The sequence below is a fragment of the Nelusetta ayraudi genome, unplaced genomic scaffold, assembly GCF_046127955.1.
Source record: "Nelusetta ayraudi isolate G7.1 ecotype Tasmania unplaced genomic scaffold, CSIRO-AGI_Nayr_v1 ptg000048l, whole genome shotgun sequence".
NCBI classification, from domain to species: Eukaryota; Metazoa; Chordata; class Actinopteri; order Tetraodontiformes; family Monacanthidae; genus Nelusetta; species Nelusetta ayraudi.
In genome coordinates, this window is record NW_027466098.1 from 16,594,884 (window position 1) to 16,612,595 (window position 17,712).

At 47.1% G+C, this 17,712-nt stretch overlaps 1 protein-coding gene across 9 annotated transcripts in view; it reads right to left on the reverse strand.

The window, feature by feature from the left end:
* Window positions 1–17,712, reverse strand: part of tenm4 (teneurin transmembrane protein 4) — a 160,971-nt gene that overhangs the window by 101,328 nt on the left and 41,931 nt on the right. For all 9 annotated transcript variants that reach the window (XM_076036757.1, XM_076036758.1, XM_076036756.1 and 6 more), the window contains exon 4: window positions 1,821–2,042. In XM_076036757.1, the coding sequence (XP_075892872.1) occupies window positions 1,821–2,042 (222 nt within the window). The remainder of the gene's footprint in view (window positions 1–1,820; window positions 2,043–17,712) is intronic.

A 17,712-nucleotide genomic window follows, 5' to 3' on the forward strand; every position in this document is an offset into this window, starting at 1 on the left:
ATCCTGGTGCTCCGGTTCACGTGACGGGAGCGCCAATCTCGCCATCGAAGATTTCTGTCGAAGAGTCGCAAGACAGTAGAAGACGCATTTTATGTGTGGAATTTTTGAGGAAAGATAGATATATAAAAAAATAAAAATAAAAAAAAAGGCCCCCAGTGACACCCTGGAGGTGCTGAGTATTACCGCTTTGCATTTAAGTTCTGCTAGCGCAGGAGACGAGCTCTGCTAGCAGGAGGAGCTCAGCTCAACTCTGCCACTTGAAAGGCGGAGAGGATGTCGAGGCAGAAAACACAGCCGGTCGCAAATTCTCCGCGGTCCCGGCAGCCCTCGGGGGCCGACCTGAGAGCTTTACCTATGCAAAGTATTGTCATTGTTACGGGACAAATCGGCCGCGGCGAAAGGCCATTCTTCCCTCCGCGGCCTGCAGCACGGCAGCCGCGAACCAGCGTGTTGCTGCGGCGGAATTAGGAGAGTGTTGGATGTGTGTGTGTGTGGGGGTGGGATGGAGGGTTTTTTTTTTTTGGCGGGGATTAATAACTCATTCTCAGGGCGGCCTAAGCAGGCAGCTGGGGTACTTTGTGGTCTGACATAATTCAAGCCTTTGGGGTAGTTTAGTTAGAGGCGCGCTCAATTATTTAGAGCTTTTTATTTAGTTGTGTGTGCGAGCGGGACGCAGGAGGACCGTAGCTGCTGGAAATCAATGTTCACACACACACCAACACCAGCAAATACACTCGTCCGCAGCCGCATTGATCGCATTACATTACGCTTTTTGTTTGTTTTTTTTTTCCCTCTCATGTTGTTTTATGATATTTTCCCTCAACAACGGCGTCTCGTGGCGAAACCAAACCAGGGGACTCGGAGTGAATCGGCGGCCCTCGCGACTCGCCACTGCCCGCACCGACCAACCAAACTATGTCACCACGTCCCCACGTGATCCGTCAGCACCCGCAGGGAGATGCCAAATAAAATCCATACAGCCAAAGTGACACTGTCTGGCTGCTGCTGCTGCTTAAATCTACTGTACGTGGGTTTTTTTTTTTTCTCTCTCTCTCTTCCCTCCTATCCTCCTTTTCCCGTCGACAAATTTTCATCAGCTGTCAACGGCATGTTTGCAGTTTGAGCGCGAATGTCATCCTGTCAGTCTGAATGAGTGTAAAGTCAACAGCAGGAGACGCGGTGCTTCGAGAGGAATGAGAAGCTGACACTTGTTAATGAGAGGCCACGACGGGGGGATTTTCAGATCTAATCTGCGTCAAGAGGCGCTGTTGGAGTTGTCCGGAAAAAAAAGAAAAAAGAAAAAAAACTTCCATGGCTGTCCAGGCACTTTTTTTTTTTCTTGGAAAACTTCAAAAGATTTTTTCTAATTTATTGAGGTGGCACCGACTTTGCTTCCCCTCCCTGTCAAAAAAGAAAACAAAAGAAAACAAACAACTATCCCTCCCACCAGCACCAGGAAGTGTAAAGGAATATGTGTGACAAACATCTCAGCACAGAAACGCTCCGTCTCTTTGAGCGAGACTGAACTCTGCAGACCCCGCTTCACTCAGATCTGTGCACTTCCTCGGGCTACGTATCGACTCAAAGTTTCAATCTTCTCTCCTGGTGCTCAGGAAAATAAGTAATATATATTAAAAATATATATGTGAAACTTTCTCTCTCTCTCTCTCTCACACACACACACACACATGCGTGCACACACACATGCAGCCATTCTTGCCCATAGCCATCTGCATGACCTCTAACACAACACATCCAAGTGCAGGGGGGAGGCGAGTCAGCCTCCAGAAAAGCAACAGTAGTTTGAAAAACCAACTCACCATCGGCAGCTGCAGTGGCAGGAGCATACAGGTTCCCTGAGCCAGTTTTAACTAAGAATGAATTGGGGCCAAACTCATCCTCAGAGTCAGAGTCCTGGGCTGGCTGAGCTGCACTGTTACCTAGCAACCCTCCCCGTCTCTCATTGGCTGCAATGGAAGGGGGAGGGTATGCAAGCTGCTCAACGGGGGAGGAGGAGGCGGAGGAACAATGCAGCGGAGGACCTGTGGACCACAAACAGAGACAACACATTGGGAGGGGGAAATGAAACACACCCAAACACCAGGCAACATGGAATAGGAGCATCGCGCACGCACACACACACGCACACACACACACACACACACACACAGGGGCACACATGCAGAGGCGAGGCCTGAACTCTGACGCTTCAAAAACAAACGGGGGGGGGGGGACACATGTGCCTTTGTCTCCGCCACCTCAGCCCGACTGGCAAGAAGCTTTGCAAACAACTCAAATGACTTTGAGACTGAAGACAGAAAAAAAAAACACAAAACATAAATAAAGAGGGGGACTGGCACTGGTTTAGAGAAGTAAAAACAACAAAAAGCACCTGTTTGGGCTGTTAGGACAAAGGGAGAACGGTTCCGCATTACACAGCTCAAGACTTGGAGGGAGGGGAGAAAAAAAAAATACTGAAGTTGTAACACCGGTTGGTTTTCAAGCATATCGCCCGCCACTGCCAAAAGCAAACGGAATCCGACTGGATCCAATCCTTCCTATCGCCTCTCTGCCTGACAGGGATTATGCCGCTCGCTCTCTTAAAGGGAAAGTTGAGGCAAAATTGAAAACGCAGTCATTTGCTAATCAGAAGGGTGTCGATGGAGGCTTTGCTGGCACCCTGCAATGAGTTTCAGAGTTCAAAGATTCCACCTGACGGAGGGAATATTGGGGCTAAGGAGCCGGAAGTGAAGTCTTCAAACCGCTCGTGTGGTTGTTTTCATTAAGGTCCAAAATCACAGCACTCCATGCAGTTTACAGTCCTTCGTAGCCTCCTAGCCTAGCGAGGCTACAGTAGCATGCTAACAGCCATAGTTCACATGCTGGCGGCTGTGCCTAGCAAGGCTAGAGTGGCTATCTCAGGCAAAAAAAATATGGTGCTAATGTCATTTTGAGTTAAACTGGACTGCCAAGCAGATGAAGCACTTTGGGGGTGTTTTTATTATTTCCCTTTTTTGTTATTGTTTTAACATTGAAACACCATAGCAGGCCATAGCGTAGCAATTCCTTCCATTGGTGCAACTCTAAAATGCTTCTCAGCCTTCCATCGACATTGGAGCTAAATGGCTAAAATATCAATTTTGCGTGTCCCGTCCCTTTAAAGAGTGGAATATGGAAAAAAAAAAAGTTCCGTTTCCATTCCTGCCGCAGAACTTTTCTTTTTCCACCCCGACATTGAAGGAGGATTTGTTTTGTCACATCACTTTGGAACTTTGACAATTAGCGCTGCGCTCAACTCATCCCGCCATCACTCCTCTTCCGGTCCTGATGGCGAAACTGCTGCTGACACGACTGTCATCCATCAGCGCCGATATCACCTCCGCCACTCCACCCTCCTCGCACCACCCTCGCCGTAATGATCCCTGAAGAGCATTAAAGTACGACTCACTGACTCGCATCTAATTGGGAAACAATTAGCGGCACTTCCCATATCAGCCGCGGTCCTACACAAGCAAAACGTCGTCGCTGCCCCAGCGGGACTCGCTGTTTGCGCTCTCACCCTCTCTCACTCACTCTATCTCTCTGTTTATATATCTGTACACACTCCCCGGCCGGCACGCATGCACACTTTATATCGTCTCTCCATCCTACTGCGGCTAATGGGTGTGTGGAGCCGCCGCGGTCGCGCTGCAGGTTAATGGCGGTGACACCGCTGCGCCACGATGGAACCGCGATGGAACCACGATGGAACCGTGGGACGCGAGCAACCCGCCGGGGAGAAGGAGCCGGCGCAAGGAGGCGGCGGCGGCGGCGGCCATTACGAGTTGCTTCACACGGTGTTTGTCAAAACAACAGCAACGACACTCTTCGCCCGGCGAGCGAGCGAGACAGAAACAGAGAGAGAGAGCGAGACTTGTTGAGCAGCTCGGCGAGACCTCCGTTATGAAAGACCAGATGGAGGGCGAGGTTTGACGAAGATGAGACAAAATGAGGGGCGGAAGGCGATGAGTCCTCGGTGGGAAGAAAAAGAATAAACGGTCAAAGTCGCAACCTGAAAGGCTTCAGTGTCTCGCCAGGTTTAATTAACGGCCCTGAGCTCACATGCACCTCGAAGTTCGCAGACGGAGGCCACTTCTCCCGGCCTGACTCGGCTAAAGAAGTTCTCCCGGCTGCCACGGCCGATCGGCTTGGCCTTCACTCACCGCATTACGGCAGCAACAAGGGGACCTTTACTTAGCAGGCCCCGGACCGTGTGTCACTGATGGATACAGGAAGTAGCGCCGCCGCCGCCGCCGCCGCTTCTGCAGCTGATTCTGCATCACATTGTGCCTTACTACAGAAAACCGCACCACCAGAGCTAATTTGTCAACTTATTAGCAAAGCAAATCATGAAAGGCTACACTGTCCTGGGTAATTGGCAGCTCGAGGATCGTCGCTAATGACGCTCAAATGTTTCCTGCGACACCTTCCGCGACAACAACGTCTCTGTTTGAAAACCCGTCACCTCTGTTTGTCTTCACTTCGAGATTTCACAGGTTGCGTGTTAAACAAATGTGAAACGAGCTCAGAAGGGCCTGTGCCGCAGGTCATAAAGGGGATCTGCAGTGCAGTCAGAAAACTTCAAGCCATCCAGGCACCGATAATCACAGTCCAGGCTTCAATTATTCATGTTTTTTTTTTTTCTTTCCGCCTGCTGAGAGGGAAACCGATAGACGGCGGCTGAAACATGCAAGCAGCCCGGCTTTGCATAAACATCTTTTACAAGTCTCACTGTCGTGATGAAAAAGAAGGGGAGGAGGTGTTTTGCATTTTGGGGATAATAAATGAACATTAAAATGCAAAAAAACAAAAAAACAAACAGAGATTGATATGGAAACACGGCGGGAGATTATCCTACTCCCTGTCTCCAAAGAAAAAAACACCTGTGATCATGGTTTTAATAACGTGAACGTCTTGTCTTGCACATGATACGCATGTTGAAAGACACACACACACACAAACACAAAACATGGTGCACAATCAATGTAGAAGAAAATGATGTCAGGAAGTTCATGCTGCGTCGGGGTTGTTTAAGGAAACCGATTCTCGGAAAGAGTCCAAATCGTTCGCAGAGGTCAAACTTATAAGTATTGAATATTGGTGAACTATCAGCTAAAACGGTCAATGTGAGGCACAGTGTCGCTGCGAGGTCTGTTTTTATGGAACATACTTATTTATAAACATCACCAGCGCAGCTGGCATTTTTAGTGTCGTGCACTTTGGAAGGAGGCCGTCCAGCCACAGGCGTCGGGAAGTCGGCAGCAGCAGCAGCAGCAGCAGCGACAAAATAACATGGCTGATGTCCATAAAATAATTGTTTTGACATTCCCGGTGTATAATTTATGCCGTCTTATCAAATAAACATTCAGCGGGATGAAATTTTTATCGAGAACGAGAACGAGCTGTCACACAACAGCCTAAAGCTCCTGCACCTTACGCCTGAAAACGGCGGAGAAGCGGCGCACGTCCGCAACACGCCGGGCTGCGGGGCTCCGTTCGTTATCAGCTCTGTGATACACTTCTGTATCACGAAAATATCGCAATTTCTCCGACAGCGTGAGGCAAAGTGTACAAATTATGAAACTACTCTATGATTTACTCTATGAATAAATGTTTTAAACCATTCCATTTTTTTTCCCCCAGCCTTACCGTCTATTATATCATAGTCCATATTGTATGTCTCAAGATCGGTCCCTCGTCACACTCATTTTCAGATCATTATTTTTCATCACACAGTCCAGTCAAGCAGCCTTGCAATGACTAAGCTCCCAAAAACAGCTTATTTAGCCCTCTGTTTACAGCACTGCCGTGCTGCTCAAACCAATGCTTTGTTGCTTCGTTGCAGACAACAGAACAGACTAACATCTGGCTGCCCGGTGTTTCCATTAACCTGGGAGAGGTAGCAGTGCACTTTATGACATCACAAAGGGCTGACTTCCAAAGCAGGAGTCGCGTTTCAGACCAAAGGCACTGAATAACTCTGGGAATAACCTCTGAGAAAGCACATTTTGCAGTCCACGGGATTTCTTAGTGGCATTTTCAGGTTGCCATGTTTGAGAAAATCCTACATATGGCATGACAAGCTGGAGCCATACATTTACTGTTGGAAAACACCAGTGAGGAGTATCTTCCATCATATGAGACTTCTGATTCTCTTCTTTGAAGCTATCATGTGCATTCATTTAAACCAGTCAAAGAAAAGATTGTAAACGTTAACCGAGATGATTAGAGGGTGAATTACATCCCTTCATACAATCTGCTCCTTCCCATTCGCTCTTATTTTCAAACGCTACGGCCTCTCGGACACCTTCAGAGAGATGAGAAAATTATAAAACGTGGCCAAACGAGGTAATGACCACCGTGGCTAAATGCGGGGTGTCGCCACGACGCTGAGACAAAACGAGGCGCATGTGTGACTCTGAGGTGACAACCGGAATTAACTGTTTGTTCAGGGACGAGCGCTGCGGGCCGCGTCTATAAAAAATGCAGCATATTTACCGAGGGAGCGGAGTGGGGAGGAGGGGAGGGGAGAAAAAAACAAAACAAACATCTCTGCGGCCGTCCTGTACCATCGGACGACGGCACGCAGCATGCAAAGCGGACGAGTGGGCGGAGCCACAGACTCAGAGCCTCGGCGTGCGCGTCGTCGTTTCCACTTCTGCTCTCGTCGCAGAACCGTCGCCAATTGTGTCGAATCCTCATTCCGCCCGCCACGAAGCGGGTTGGGTGGGGGGGGGGGCTGAATTGTACTTTGGAGCGAATTATTTCCCGTCGGCCGCCGATGCCAAATTCATATGTTAATGTCCTGAGATGCCGCCGCCATAGCGGGGGAGAAAAAAATGAAGAAAAGAAAAGAGAATAGAGAGCAAAGGAGCAGCAGTGGTGACATCCAGTGTGTGTGTGTGTGTGTGTGTGACAGGTTGCCAGTGCCAGAGATGTTGTGTAATTTCATCCTGACGCCCATTTGGTTATCCAGCATGGTGGGTGGGAGAGAGAGAGGGAGATTCGCTCCGAGATGCTCTAACCAGTTATTTTGTCATATTTTCACGCCGGTCGCCTCATATTTTCCCCGCTAAGACGTCGATGCCGCGGATGTTAAGAGGTCAGCTTGCGCCGCGACTCGTTCATTTCGAACAATTTGATAGGAGCTCCGGGGCGATTTCTCGGTCGGATCGATTAACGATAATAATAAAAAAAAATAATAAAAAAAAGTGCCATCGACGTCGGCGTCGCGAGACTTTACTCGGCTGAACGCCGTCCTGCCCCCCCCCATCTGAATTCGCCGGGGGGAAGCGTGCGCGCGCCGAGAGCAATCAAGCCGGCGTTTGAGCCTCCTTTCGCTCGCTTTCGCTTTCAGCTCACACGCCTCAATCAGCAGACATCTAATTGCGCGGATAAAGAAAAGAAGGAGAAAAAAAAAAACAGGGATTACGGGAGTGATGCCAGGCGGCGCACGCCGTGGGGATTAACGTCTGATTTCTCGCGGCTCGCGCGTCAGCGCCGGCCTTCACCTAGAAAAAAACAAAAGGCCCGGATGAACCGGTCGGTCAGAGGCTCAAGATAAGCTCACGCAGTAAAAAAAATTGAGTTTACGGGCTGCGGCGTCCTGCGGCTCTTGTTCTATATATGCGGGGGATTGTTAACGCTAATCTCGCATGCGTTTCTCGGGGCTGACGTCCAATCAGTATTTGCATTTTTGGCAAGCCGGGGCTATTACACGGACGCCGCCAGCGCACTTCTGAAGGCTTTGGTGTTGCTGCTTGTTGCGCAGAGGCACCCGGTCCAAGTGGACCGCTCAGTGTTTGAGCCCAGTCTTTGCTAAATTACACCGTAATTGTGAGACATTGCCCGCTGTTCATTAGCTCCCCGGTTTGAGCGTGTGTTTGGTTTGAGGAATCGTCGCCGGGCAGATCGTAATTGTTTCTTTGGTGTTGCTGTGAATCCCAAAAGAAGACCTGAAGTCAATTGCACAGGCAACAGGGTATTATAAGTAAGCTATTTATGTCCAGTCTAATAGGAATAATAGACTATTAATTTAGCTATATTTGCCTACGAGGTATTTTGGCCTACAAGGTGCCTTAATTGGATATTTAATAGCTTTTGAATTGCCGTGCATCAGCAATTCCCTTTCCTGCATTTCATCTCTGTCCCCCCCAACGATGTCCTTCCGTTCCGTTCAACGGCCGTGTTTACAGTTTGGAGGGGGAAATGTTCACATTTCAAGCTCTAGTCGTCCCGGAGACGCTGCGCGACAGAGTGGCTTTAGCCGCGGAAAAAGCCATGACAGGAGGTTGCTGCCCTTTTTTGATATATTTCTCCCTTTTTTCAAACTGACTGGCAGCATTTGAGTTTAACCGCGACTGATTAAATGTGCCCCCTTGACTCCTATGGCACCGCTCTCAGCTCAAATTAAACTTCAAAGAGTGCAGGGAGGGCCGTGTTAGTCCTGCTTTGTGTCACCGCCGGTCTTTGAATTTCACCGCCGCCGCAACCTTGTTGCTTTGTCGAGGAATTAGCCGCCTCGGTGGCGTTTTCACAATCTTACATTATGAAATAGTGGAGAAAGGCCGATTAAAAGACCAGAGGGAGTCAACACGACAGCGCTCAGTGTGAGCGGTGGTGGTAGCTAAAGTCTTCTTCTGAAGTACGATGCAGTTGGCTGTTGAGAAACATTCCTCACATAGATAGCAGACTCTCATGAAAGTTTTTTTTTTCCATATTCATAAAGAAAAAAATAAAATTTATGAAAAAAATGCAAATATTGAAATATTGAAACTGAAATAATTCAAATATTGAAATTGAAAAAATTGAAAGAAAATTGAACAAAAATAAGCAAGTAAAAATAATGTCCCATCAACGTGAGTAACGGATGCAGGAGAGGTTGAGGTTGTCAACCTCACTTCCTGTATCCCTGCACTTTCCTCGCACGCTTTTCAACAAGCAGCAAACGCGGCGACGTGTTGTGATCGCATTCAGTCACACAGCTGGCAGTCACGCAGCTGGCAGTGAAAAGAAACAGCAGACTGCTGGTTCAAAACAAAACCTTGCGTGAACCATGTCGCATTAATTGGAGGCCAATGCAGTGCGGTTAGCAACAGCGCTATTGCGCGGTACCTCATACGATTGCATAATAATGTTCAATCAAAAAAGGGAAATGCCGGTACAGGGTTTCTGCAACGTGAGGTTTCTAGTGAATTCGGTCTGTGGATTTAATTGTGATGTTCTGCTTCCTATGATCCACCTGTACAAACCTATGAAAGCATAATGTTTCACAGTATCACAGTATTGGCAATAAAGTAACAGAACACAGCACTTGGAAAGACTCCTCCCTTTTCTCTTGCTTTCTAGAAAATTACTTGGAACTAATGAGGTTTCCCAAGGGTCACAAATGAGGAAGTAAATTGCAGGAAATTTGAGGGTGTCAATTACTTGCAAAGCAGCCTGATTGATGAGATTTCAAGTCTGACTTGAAAACTTGGTCTGCGTCATTTCCAGCTGAGCCAGGAATGGCAGGACCCATCACGTGTGTTTAAGGACAGGAGCGTGAAGCCGCGTCAGGCTCACGGCGCTGCAATAGCGGCAGTGGTGGTTTTTCTTTTTATTCTAATCTTTATGACATCTAAATAAGAGACACACGTTAATCAAACTGCGGTTCAAACGGCAGGTGTGACAACAGATTAAAAGATAAAAATCAAAACACGGCTTGACAATTTAGCAAATTCATTCCTGTCCATATTTGCCTCCGTGCTCTGTGAAAACAATGATGACTTTGTAAATTAATGATTTGTGTGCTCGGGTAATTATTTACAGCTGTCAGAGCTCTCCACACAATACAAAGCAAGGCGACGGATTCTCAGAACAGGCAAAAAATATTCAGCCGGGGCCAAAATTAATAGCTGACAGGTGACACGGATCTCATGACGCATCTTAATAACAAAAACATTGTTCATTGTTTCGGCGTTCACTAGTCACTTTCCATGGCCTGTTCCTGCAGTAAATGTGCGAGAGGAAACACAGAGACACACAACCGCAGACAAAAGGGAGTGGCGTGCACTTTATGATAAATGAGCTTTAACTGAACAACATAGAAGAAAAAAGTAAAACAGTTTTTCCAACAGCCAGTTGACCTGCTAAATGGATCAACAATAACAGGGATTGAACCTTAGGGCTGAAATACATTACAAACAAGACAAATAAGCCTTTTTTTTTTTTAGTCATGAGCATTACTGAGGAAATGTTAATCATATCTGTGCTCTGGCAATATTCTTATCAGCACAACAAATGTAGCGTGCATTCTTTACATCCACTGCAGCCTCTTAAAGAGACGTAGTGTTGCGTAGGCTAGGTAGGCTCAAAAGGTAAAAGGGGCAAGGCAACAACGACAGTAGTGACCAGAAGATACTGCAGAAACTAATCGAACGCCGGAATCAAGGAGTCACAAGGGAGTGGGAAATTCGTACATGGGAGGCGAAGTTCTGACCAAGAGAAGAAGTGTTTGAGTCCGTAAGTAGCCTGAGGAGGATACTGTGATAAAGGTGGGCAACAGAAAACTACCACAATAAAAGACTATAGTGGACAAAAGGGAACTCATTAAATCAAAGACCAACCGAAAACCCTGACACGTAGTCCCAAATTATAATTGGATGGTTAAAGAAAATTGCAGATACATATCAGAAAAAAACAAAAACAATCCAGCCCCATCACACATATTTTACTGTTTGCATAATAACATAAAATAAATTGAGTTATTTTCTTCAAAGACAAAACCACTGTGGATGTTAGGTCATTATATTTTAATGAGTAGGTCTCTAACCTGCAGTGGGATTCTTAAGAGCTATATGTAATAACTTATTTACAACAACTAAATGGTGACAATCAAATATTATGGTATTAAAAATCAGGTATCATTAACTGACTCCTAACAAGAAAGAATTTCACCTCTGCTATCAACGCGGCGCCCCCGGCTGGCCTGGTGGAGTACTATATGCCTTTGATCGCCTGGCCGGCTCCACCTCCCTAATTTTATGAGCACACAGCAACTAGTGAGCTAGCGTGCTGCTTCCTACGGTCAGGCAGTTGGTGTTAACGCTGGTGTGTCAAGTGCTGCTGTAAAGGGAGGTATGTTTCCCAGGGGAGGGTGCTGGGCAGGCAACCAAAGTTAAACAGTTGTTTGCCAGGCCAGCTGGGGGCGCTGCGGTAGAGGAAGGGGGGGGGGGGGGGGGTGTACAATCTCCTTTCAGCCACTGAATTGCAAATAAAAAAAAAAAACGATTATCTTAAGTTGGACACTATTGTCTGCTACTCGAATCTGCTGCTGCTTTAACTGAATAACAGTCTCAGAAACATCACATGACTTGCAACGAGTAACAAACTGGTTGACAACAACAAGCATGTTGGAGGCAGATTAACCTTTACCTTCACGATGAAGATGTTTATGTTTTTAAAAAAAATACATTTAACAGTGCTGTCAAACACAAGGATTTTTGTTGTTCTGGTTTTCAGCACAAAGATTGAGAGTCCCTCTCAACACTAAGACCACTGGCTACCTCTGAAGTGAAATCTAAAACACTTCAGCCATTTCCCTTGTTTACACCGTCGGTGAACTCCTAAGTGCGAGAGGAGGGAGCGGAGGCACGGGGTGGGCATTTTAAAAAAACCCTGGAAAATGACACGGCTACTATTGGCCTTTAAACTGCAGGGCTTTGAACTCTCTGAGAGCCCGTGTGCTGCAGTGACTTCACAAAGTGTCTCCTCGGGAAGAGGAAGAGCAGAGCAGAATGTGTGAGAATGGAGTGATGTGGACGCACCGGGTGGGTGTCTCTCCCTGTCTCTCTCTCTCTATCTCTCCGTCCACCGCCGCCCCCTGTCTGAATGATTTCCTCCGTGTGTCACAATATTTTTAAGCTCCCATAAGATCCAAAAAAAAAATTCACTTCGCCAAGAATAACAATGTGTCTCCGGCCTGTTGATGAAATCCCCAGAAACAGTGAGTCCATCCTCGACACTGTTTGCTGCACCACCTTCTGCAAAGTGTTTGCTAAAACACACCTTGTGATGTCACAAAGGGTACAGCTACATCTAATCAACTAGTTATTTTATTATTTGAAGAGAAATTAGAATAATAATCCCATTCAACCACTTTTCACGATCTCGCAAGATTCTGAAATCTCAAAACCTAAATAAAAACAAGGCTGAAAGTACAGCCGGTCACAGAAAAACAGACAAATACTGCAAAAACTGCCCAACCTCTTGAAGATCTGCTGGCTGCCAACACCTTGGGGCTGTATATTTTTCATTTTCATTTTTTTCAGGCATTGTTTTAAGATAAAGGTCCCAGTCATCCTCACTCTTTGCCGCTAACGACACCCTGCAGGAGTCGTGCGGCGGCAGCAGCATTACAGGGGTCTTGAGGCGGACCTGCACGTCGTGAACGGCCACCTTGTCCCAGTAAAAGCGGGAAGCAGCGCCGCGCAAAGGGGCTGCTAGAACGGCGGTCACGCCCCCCTCCTGCCTTCCCGCTTGAAGGAATCTTGATGAACATTTTGGCAACTTCATCATTTCCTCCAAGCTTCCAACTTAAGCCGCAAGCACAACTGCTCAGTGCGGATGATTATCAGCTTTTACTGGCACTGCCCGGCACTGTAGCAGCTCTGCTCCCCCCCCCCTCCAATCACACACAGAAGCTGGTGAATAAACACAATGGCATGAATAAATAATGACGGCAGAATCCTCTTAAGGTCCCCCCCCCGAATGGCGAGAGGAAAAGTTTACTTTTGGTGTTTGAGAGCAAGCGGAGCCTGAAATTGTAGGCGACTCATTAGGGCTGCGTGTGCTGCGGCTCGGGCCCCGGGCCTCGCTACCCCCCCCGCCCGCTGAGGAACGATGGCACCGTCCCCGTCCTGTCACTCCTCCAGCGCGCTCCGCTCCCCGGGCAGGATGAAGTTCCGAAGCGTGTGCCCTCAAGAAGCGGCCAGATTCCCAATGAAAAGTCTCGACGAAACAGGCTCAAGCGCCGCCGCTTTGGAGGAATAGGAAATGTTCACTCTGCCAAAGCAACTTTCTTGTTGGATTCAAAGTTTCATTACGGCGAGCGGGAGGGAGATCCTCCGGCTGCCGACGGGCTGTCGTTTGTTTTTTTATTATTATTATTATTATGATTTAATTTTTTTTTTTCTCCGTGCTCCGCGGATTGACTTGCGCGTGCACCAACAAAGCGCCACGTAAGCCCCGGCGCTAAAAGGCGGCTACCTCGCTTATTTCCTCCGCTCATCGCGCTCCTGCAGAATCGCTGCTTACATAAAAGCCCCACTGTCTCGTCATCCCGGGCACTTTGTCAGCACTGAAGAATTGATTTGCGCGCCTCGCGGGCTCCCGCATGTGCATGACAGTTCGGAGGGCTATCAAAAATACATGCTGCCAAGAGGCTGGCGTTTCTAAGTGCTTATATAACTTATCCCAAGGAGAGGGAGAAAAAAGAAAAAAAAAAAAACACACACATACACAAGACTAGGCTGACTTTTAAAGCCACGACATGTGGGCTTTGCAACGACGCGTGTCAGGGGGTAGTAACAAGGAACAATGCGAACTAGAGGTAAATATTAAACACGCTTGACATTTGCCTAACTTGTCCTCTCTCTCAACACCAGCTGAGTTTCCATGACCCCTAGAATTGCGCAAAACCTAAATATCGCAATAAAAAAACTGGTAATGGAGACGCCGAAACTTCGAAAAACCTCTCAAACATGGCTAAAAGGTTTTGACGCTCTCGTGAGGTGTTTTTTTTTTTTTTTTTTTTTTTTAAGACGTATCGATATAGAGGTATATCACAAAAGTGTCATGGAAATGCAGCTAATGATAGTCGCGGGAAGTGGATGATTAAAATTGAAGCAGGAAGGAAGGAAGGAAGGAAGGAAGTAAGGAAGGAATCTAGCGAGATTGTCGTCGTCCTGCTCAGTCGATCCCACTTTATATGAACTTTGTGTTTTTCTTCTCAGTTTGACCCTAAATCTTTTCTTTTTAATTTGTTTTCATTTTTCCAAACTATGCACTCGGCTGATTTCCACCGTCAATCTTCTGCAGCAGCCGTTCCGGTCGCGTCTGTATTTTATGTCCTCATTGGCTTTTCAGCTCTGCGCTCGTGAAACTGCCAGACGACGTCACCTTGACACTTTTTTTTTTTTTTAATTAAACAAATCAATTTTCACTGTTTTCGCACATGTCTAAAAGTAATAGCAGGTAGGCTGATGGTGATGATTTTTATTTTTTTTTTACTTCCTTTTTGGCGCCGCCGCTTTTTATCCCACGTCCCTTTTTCCTCAAATGTAAGCAAAATTATGCTTTCCTGTGATTTCCTCTATTCTTATCTTGTTTACAGTCATAAAAAGCAAAATATAATATGCTTTATTACCCGGTGTACACAAAGGGCCCGTGCAACAGTAAAGAAGTCTCCCAGGACCGTCCCTGCTTCACTGCACATTCCCCAAACAAATGAAAACAACAACAACAACAACAACGGGGAGGGAGGGGGGACTCCCGACTGAGCAGCAGTATCTGTGATCAAATCACTTTTTTATGGTGCCGCAGTCTGGAATTTGAGCAAAAGGTATATCATGGCAGACAGGGAGGGGAAATGAGACTAAGGAGCCCGGTGGTGTCAGCTGCCTTCACTGCTGCATCTTCCTGCCTGGAGAGCAGCAGCACTGACGCACGGCTGGCGACTAAACCCACTTTATAAACCAGCAGAATCCAAAATCGATTGGGACACCAACCTAGAGTCAGGGGTTTGCTCCAACTTTGCGTGTCTACGTGGTCAAAGACGATCTTTCAATTGTCCAAGCGCATCTCTTTAAAAACCCACACAACACTGGCCATCTTTCTGGGCATCGCGCTAATTGCTTGTTAACACAAATAGCTAATCAGCCAATCACATGGTAGCAATTGCCGTCGTGCATTCCAGCCCAAGGGGCGATGAATAATCTGAAAACGGCCACAGATCAGCAGAAAACAGCCATATTAACCCTCTGTTTGCAACCACTTGCAAAAATCCTTCATGTTAGCTTCCCGTTGAAACGCTTTCATGGAGCTCTCACACGTTTGGAAGGGGCTGCAACTTCTCCTGTGACTTACTCAGGAGAGCTTTCAGAGCATCTTGTGACATCACAAAGGGCTGTTTTCCAACAGCTCCTTGTTAAAAATTCACTTTTCAGCAAAAGAAGCAAAAAATTGACTTTTCTCCGACAGACAGTTCACTGACAGACAGTGATAATTTTTCACGATATGGAATTTCTAATACTAGTCCACAAGTTCACAGCATAAAGCCAAGGGACAATAACAAAAGCCTTTTTGTTCAGGGCCAAGAGGCTCAGTGCTGAATGTATCAAGGTTCCATCCGAAGGTCACAATCTTTCAAAAATAAAATACACGTTTTGAGTGTTTATTGTGTTACCAATTTTCACAGAAAATATAACTGATGATCTGCTTTTGAAGTGTGAAAGGTTCCAGCCTACGTGAGTCGTGTGTGTCTGTGTGTCTACACCGCAGAATCCCAGATCTGTCTAATCGGTTAAGAATATGTGCTGATGCAGATCCAGAATATGAAATCACTTCCTTCCTAATTATATCCCAGTTTAAGCAGCGGCGGCGGGGTGCATAGCCTGAAACCAGCATAAATATAACATGAGCGGCGCATAATTGACTTTATGTTTAAATGGATATTGAGGGAGGGACAGGAGGCGTTCGGCTGGGTCGCGATGAGCCTCGGTGGAGGACGGCTCATCCTGCTCCGTGTCACGCTAAAGCTGCGGCGAGGCCCCAGAGCCTCAGTGGTAAGACGGGGACGGGGGTGGGGGTGTGGGGGGTGGCGGAGGGCCTTATGTGCTGTTGGTTTAGGCTGTCAGAGGCGCTGGCAGCGAACGGGCGTGCAACCCGGCAGATAACACACCAAAACTGTCCACCAGGACCCGTAAAACCCCGCAAATTAGGCCGCAAATGAGCCAGAGAATATCTCCCGCTAATCCACCATCTGAGCCTCGGCCAAAAAAAGTCAACAAATAAATAAGTTCACAAGAAAGAGAGCGGCGGCGGCGGGAATAGCCGCGGCCGGGAGGCAGCGAGGCCACTGGTGGTTTTCTTCTGAGGCGTCATTTCGCCCGACACTCAGCTGCTGCGATGCCTCCGACTGTTTTGAGAACAGGCCTCTGTGTTTTGCGCTGGAGGTGGTTTCAGCGAAATTACAGATCGAGGACGCCGGCCTCCCCCAGCAAACCATCAACAGAGGCTGTTTCCATCGCACATGCCAAAAGGCAGCGGTGCATCCAAGGGTGCAACCACTTTTCCAACGCCTTGTTTTTTTTATTTCTCTCTCTCTCTCTCTCTCTCTCTCTCTCTCTCTCTCTCTGTAGTTTGACCACTGATCTTATCGTTCCCAGCTGGAGCTGCGGTGAAAACGCTGGAGCTGTCAGTTACTGGAGGGCTTAAAATAGGACGCAAAGATGCTAATATCTTTAAAAAAAAAAAAAAGAAATTTGAAGCTGTCCCCTTTATTGTTAGCTTGGGTTTAATTCAGTAGTAGTTAAAGAACCCGATCTTACCAGCTGCCCGCAGCAACAGCCAATGCTTTTGTCCCACCACAATAAAAGGATTCGACTGAAATCGTGAGTTTAGGCGGGGAGAAAAAACTGTCACTGTCACATGTGTCACCATCTTCCTACCTCGACTGTTGAATCCACATCTGCGACGCGATGTTAGCATTTAGCGGCGCGACGCTCCATACAAATTTAGTCGGATCTGAAAGCCGCTGCAGTTTTTGCGCTTTAAAAAGAAACAAACATCACGCAGATGGAAAGTGACATGCAGGAATCAGCGCGCTTAGGTACACAGCAGACCCACATTAGATCAAACCTGGGATAAGGCCCATAAACGGGTTGCTGAAGACTGTAAATGCAGTCATTTTAAAACGAAACATACAATTTAAAGCTAAATTTAAAACGAGGCAACAAGGAGCAAAAAGTTAAGTGAAGGTTTGATGCAGCTGGCAAATAAACATTCGATCTGTTGCTATTTGTGCTGACGCGTATTTTAAAGCACAGTGGATGCAAACAAAAAAAAAAAGTGCATTTTTTTAAATATACATTTAAATCAAGGACAGGACAGGGAGGGCAGGAAGGCCTGATGACAGTATTGATCACACATGAGGTCGATTTTGCAGGAAGCTCCATAAAAACATGCTTATTCCCCTGCATGTATATGCATGTGCATTTACGTGTGTGTGTGTGTGTGTGCGCGCGCGAGCTCTCTGGGGCAAAAAACAAATAAATAAATAAAAACCCATCCATGTGGTCCTGCCACAGTGCTGTGAAACACACCCCGCCGAACGCAGCCCTGCTGGAGAGGAAGCGCGCCGTCTAATTGGAGGTCTGAATTCATTTCACCCCGCAGGCTCCTGATATGGTGCCGAGGCTCCGGGGATTCAGTTCAAAGTTACACCTAAATTAAATGCAGAGCGCGCATCAAAGATTTGGGCTGAGGCTCCTCGGGAGGGCGTGGTCCACGGCGCTGCTATTTCACACAATCCAGCGACGGGATGTAGAAATCAAAGTGCCGTCATTGAAGTGTAAATTGCTGCTTGTTTCCTGCTATGTTTAGAGAACTATTATGATGTCGAGACCGAGGTTC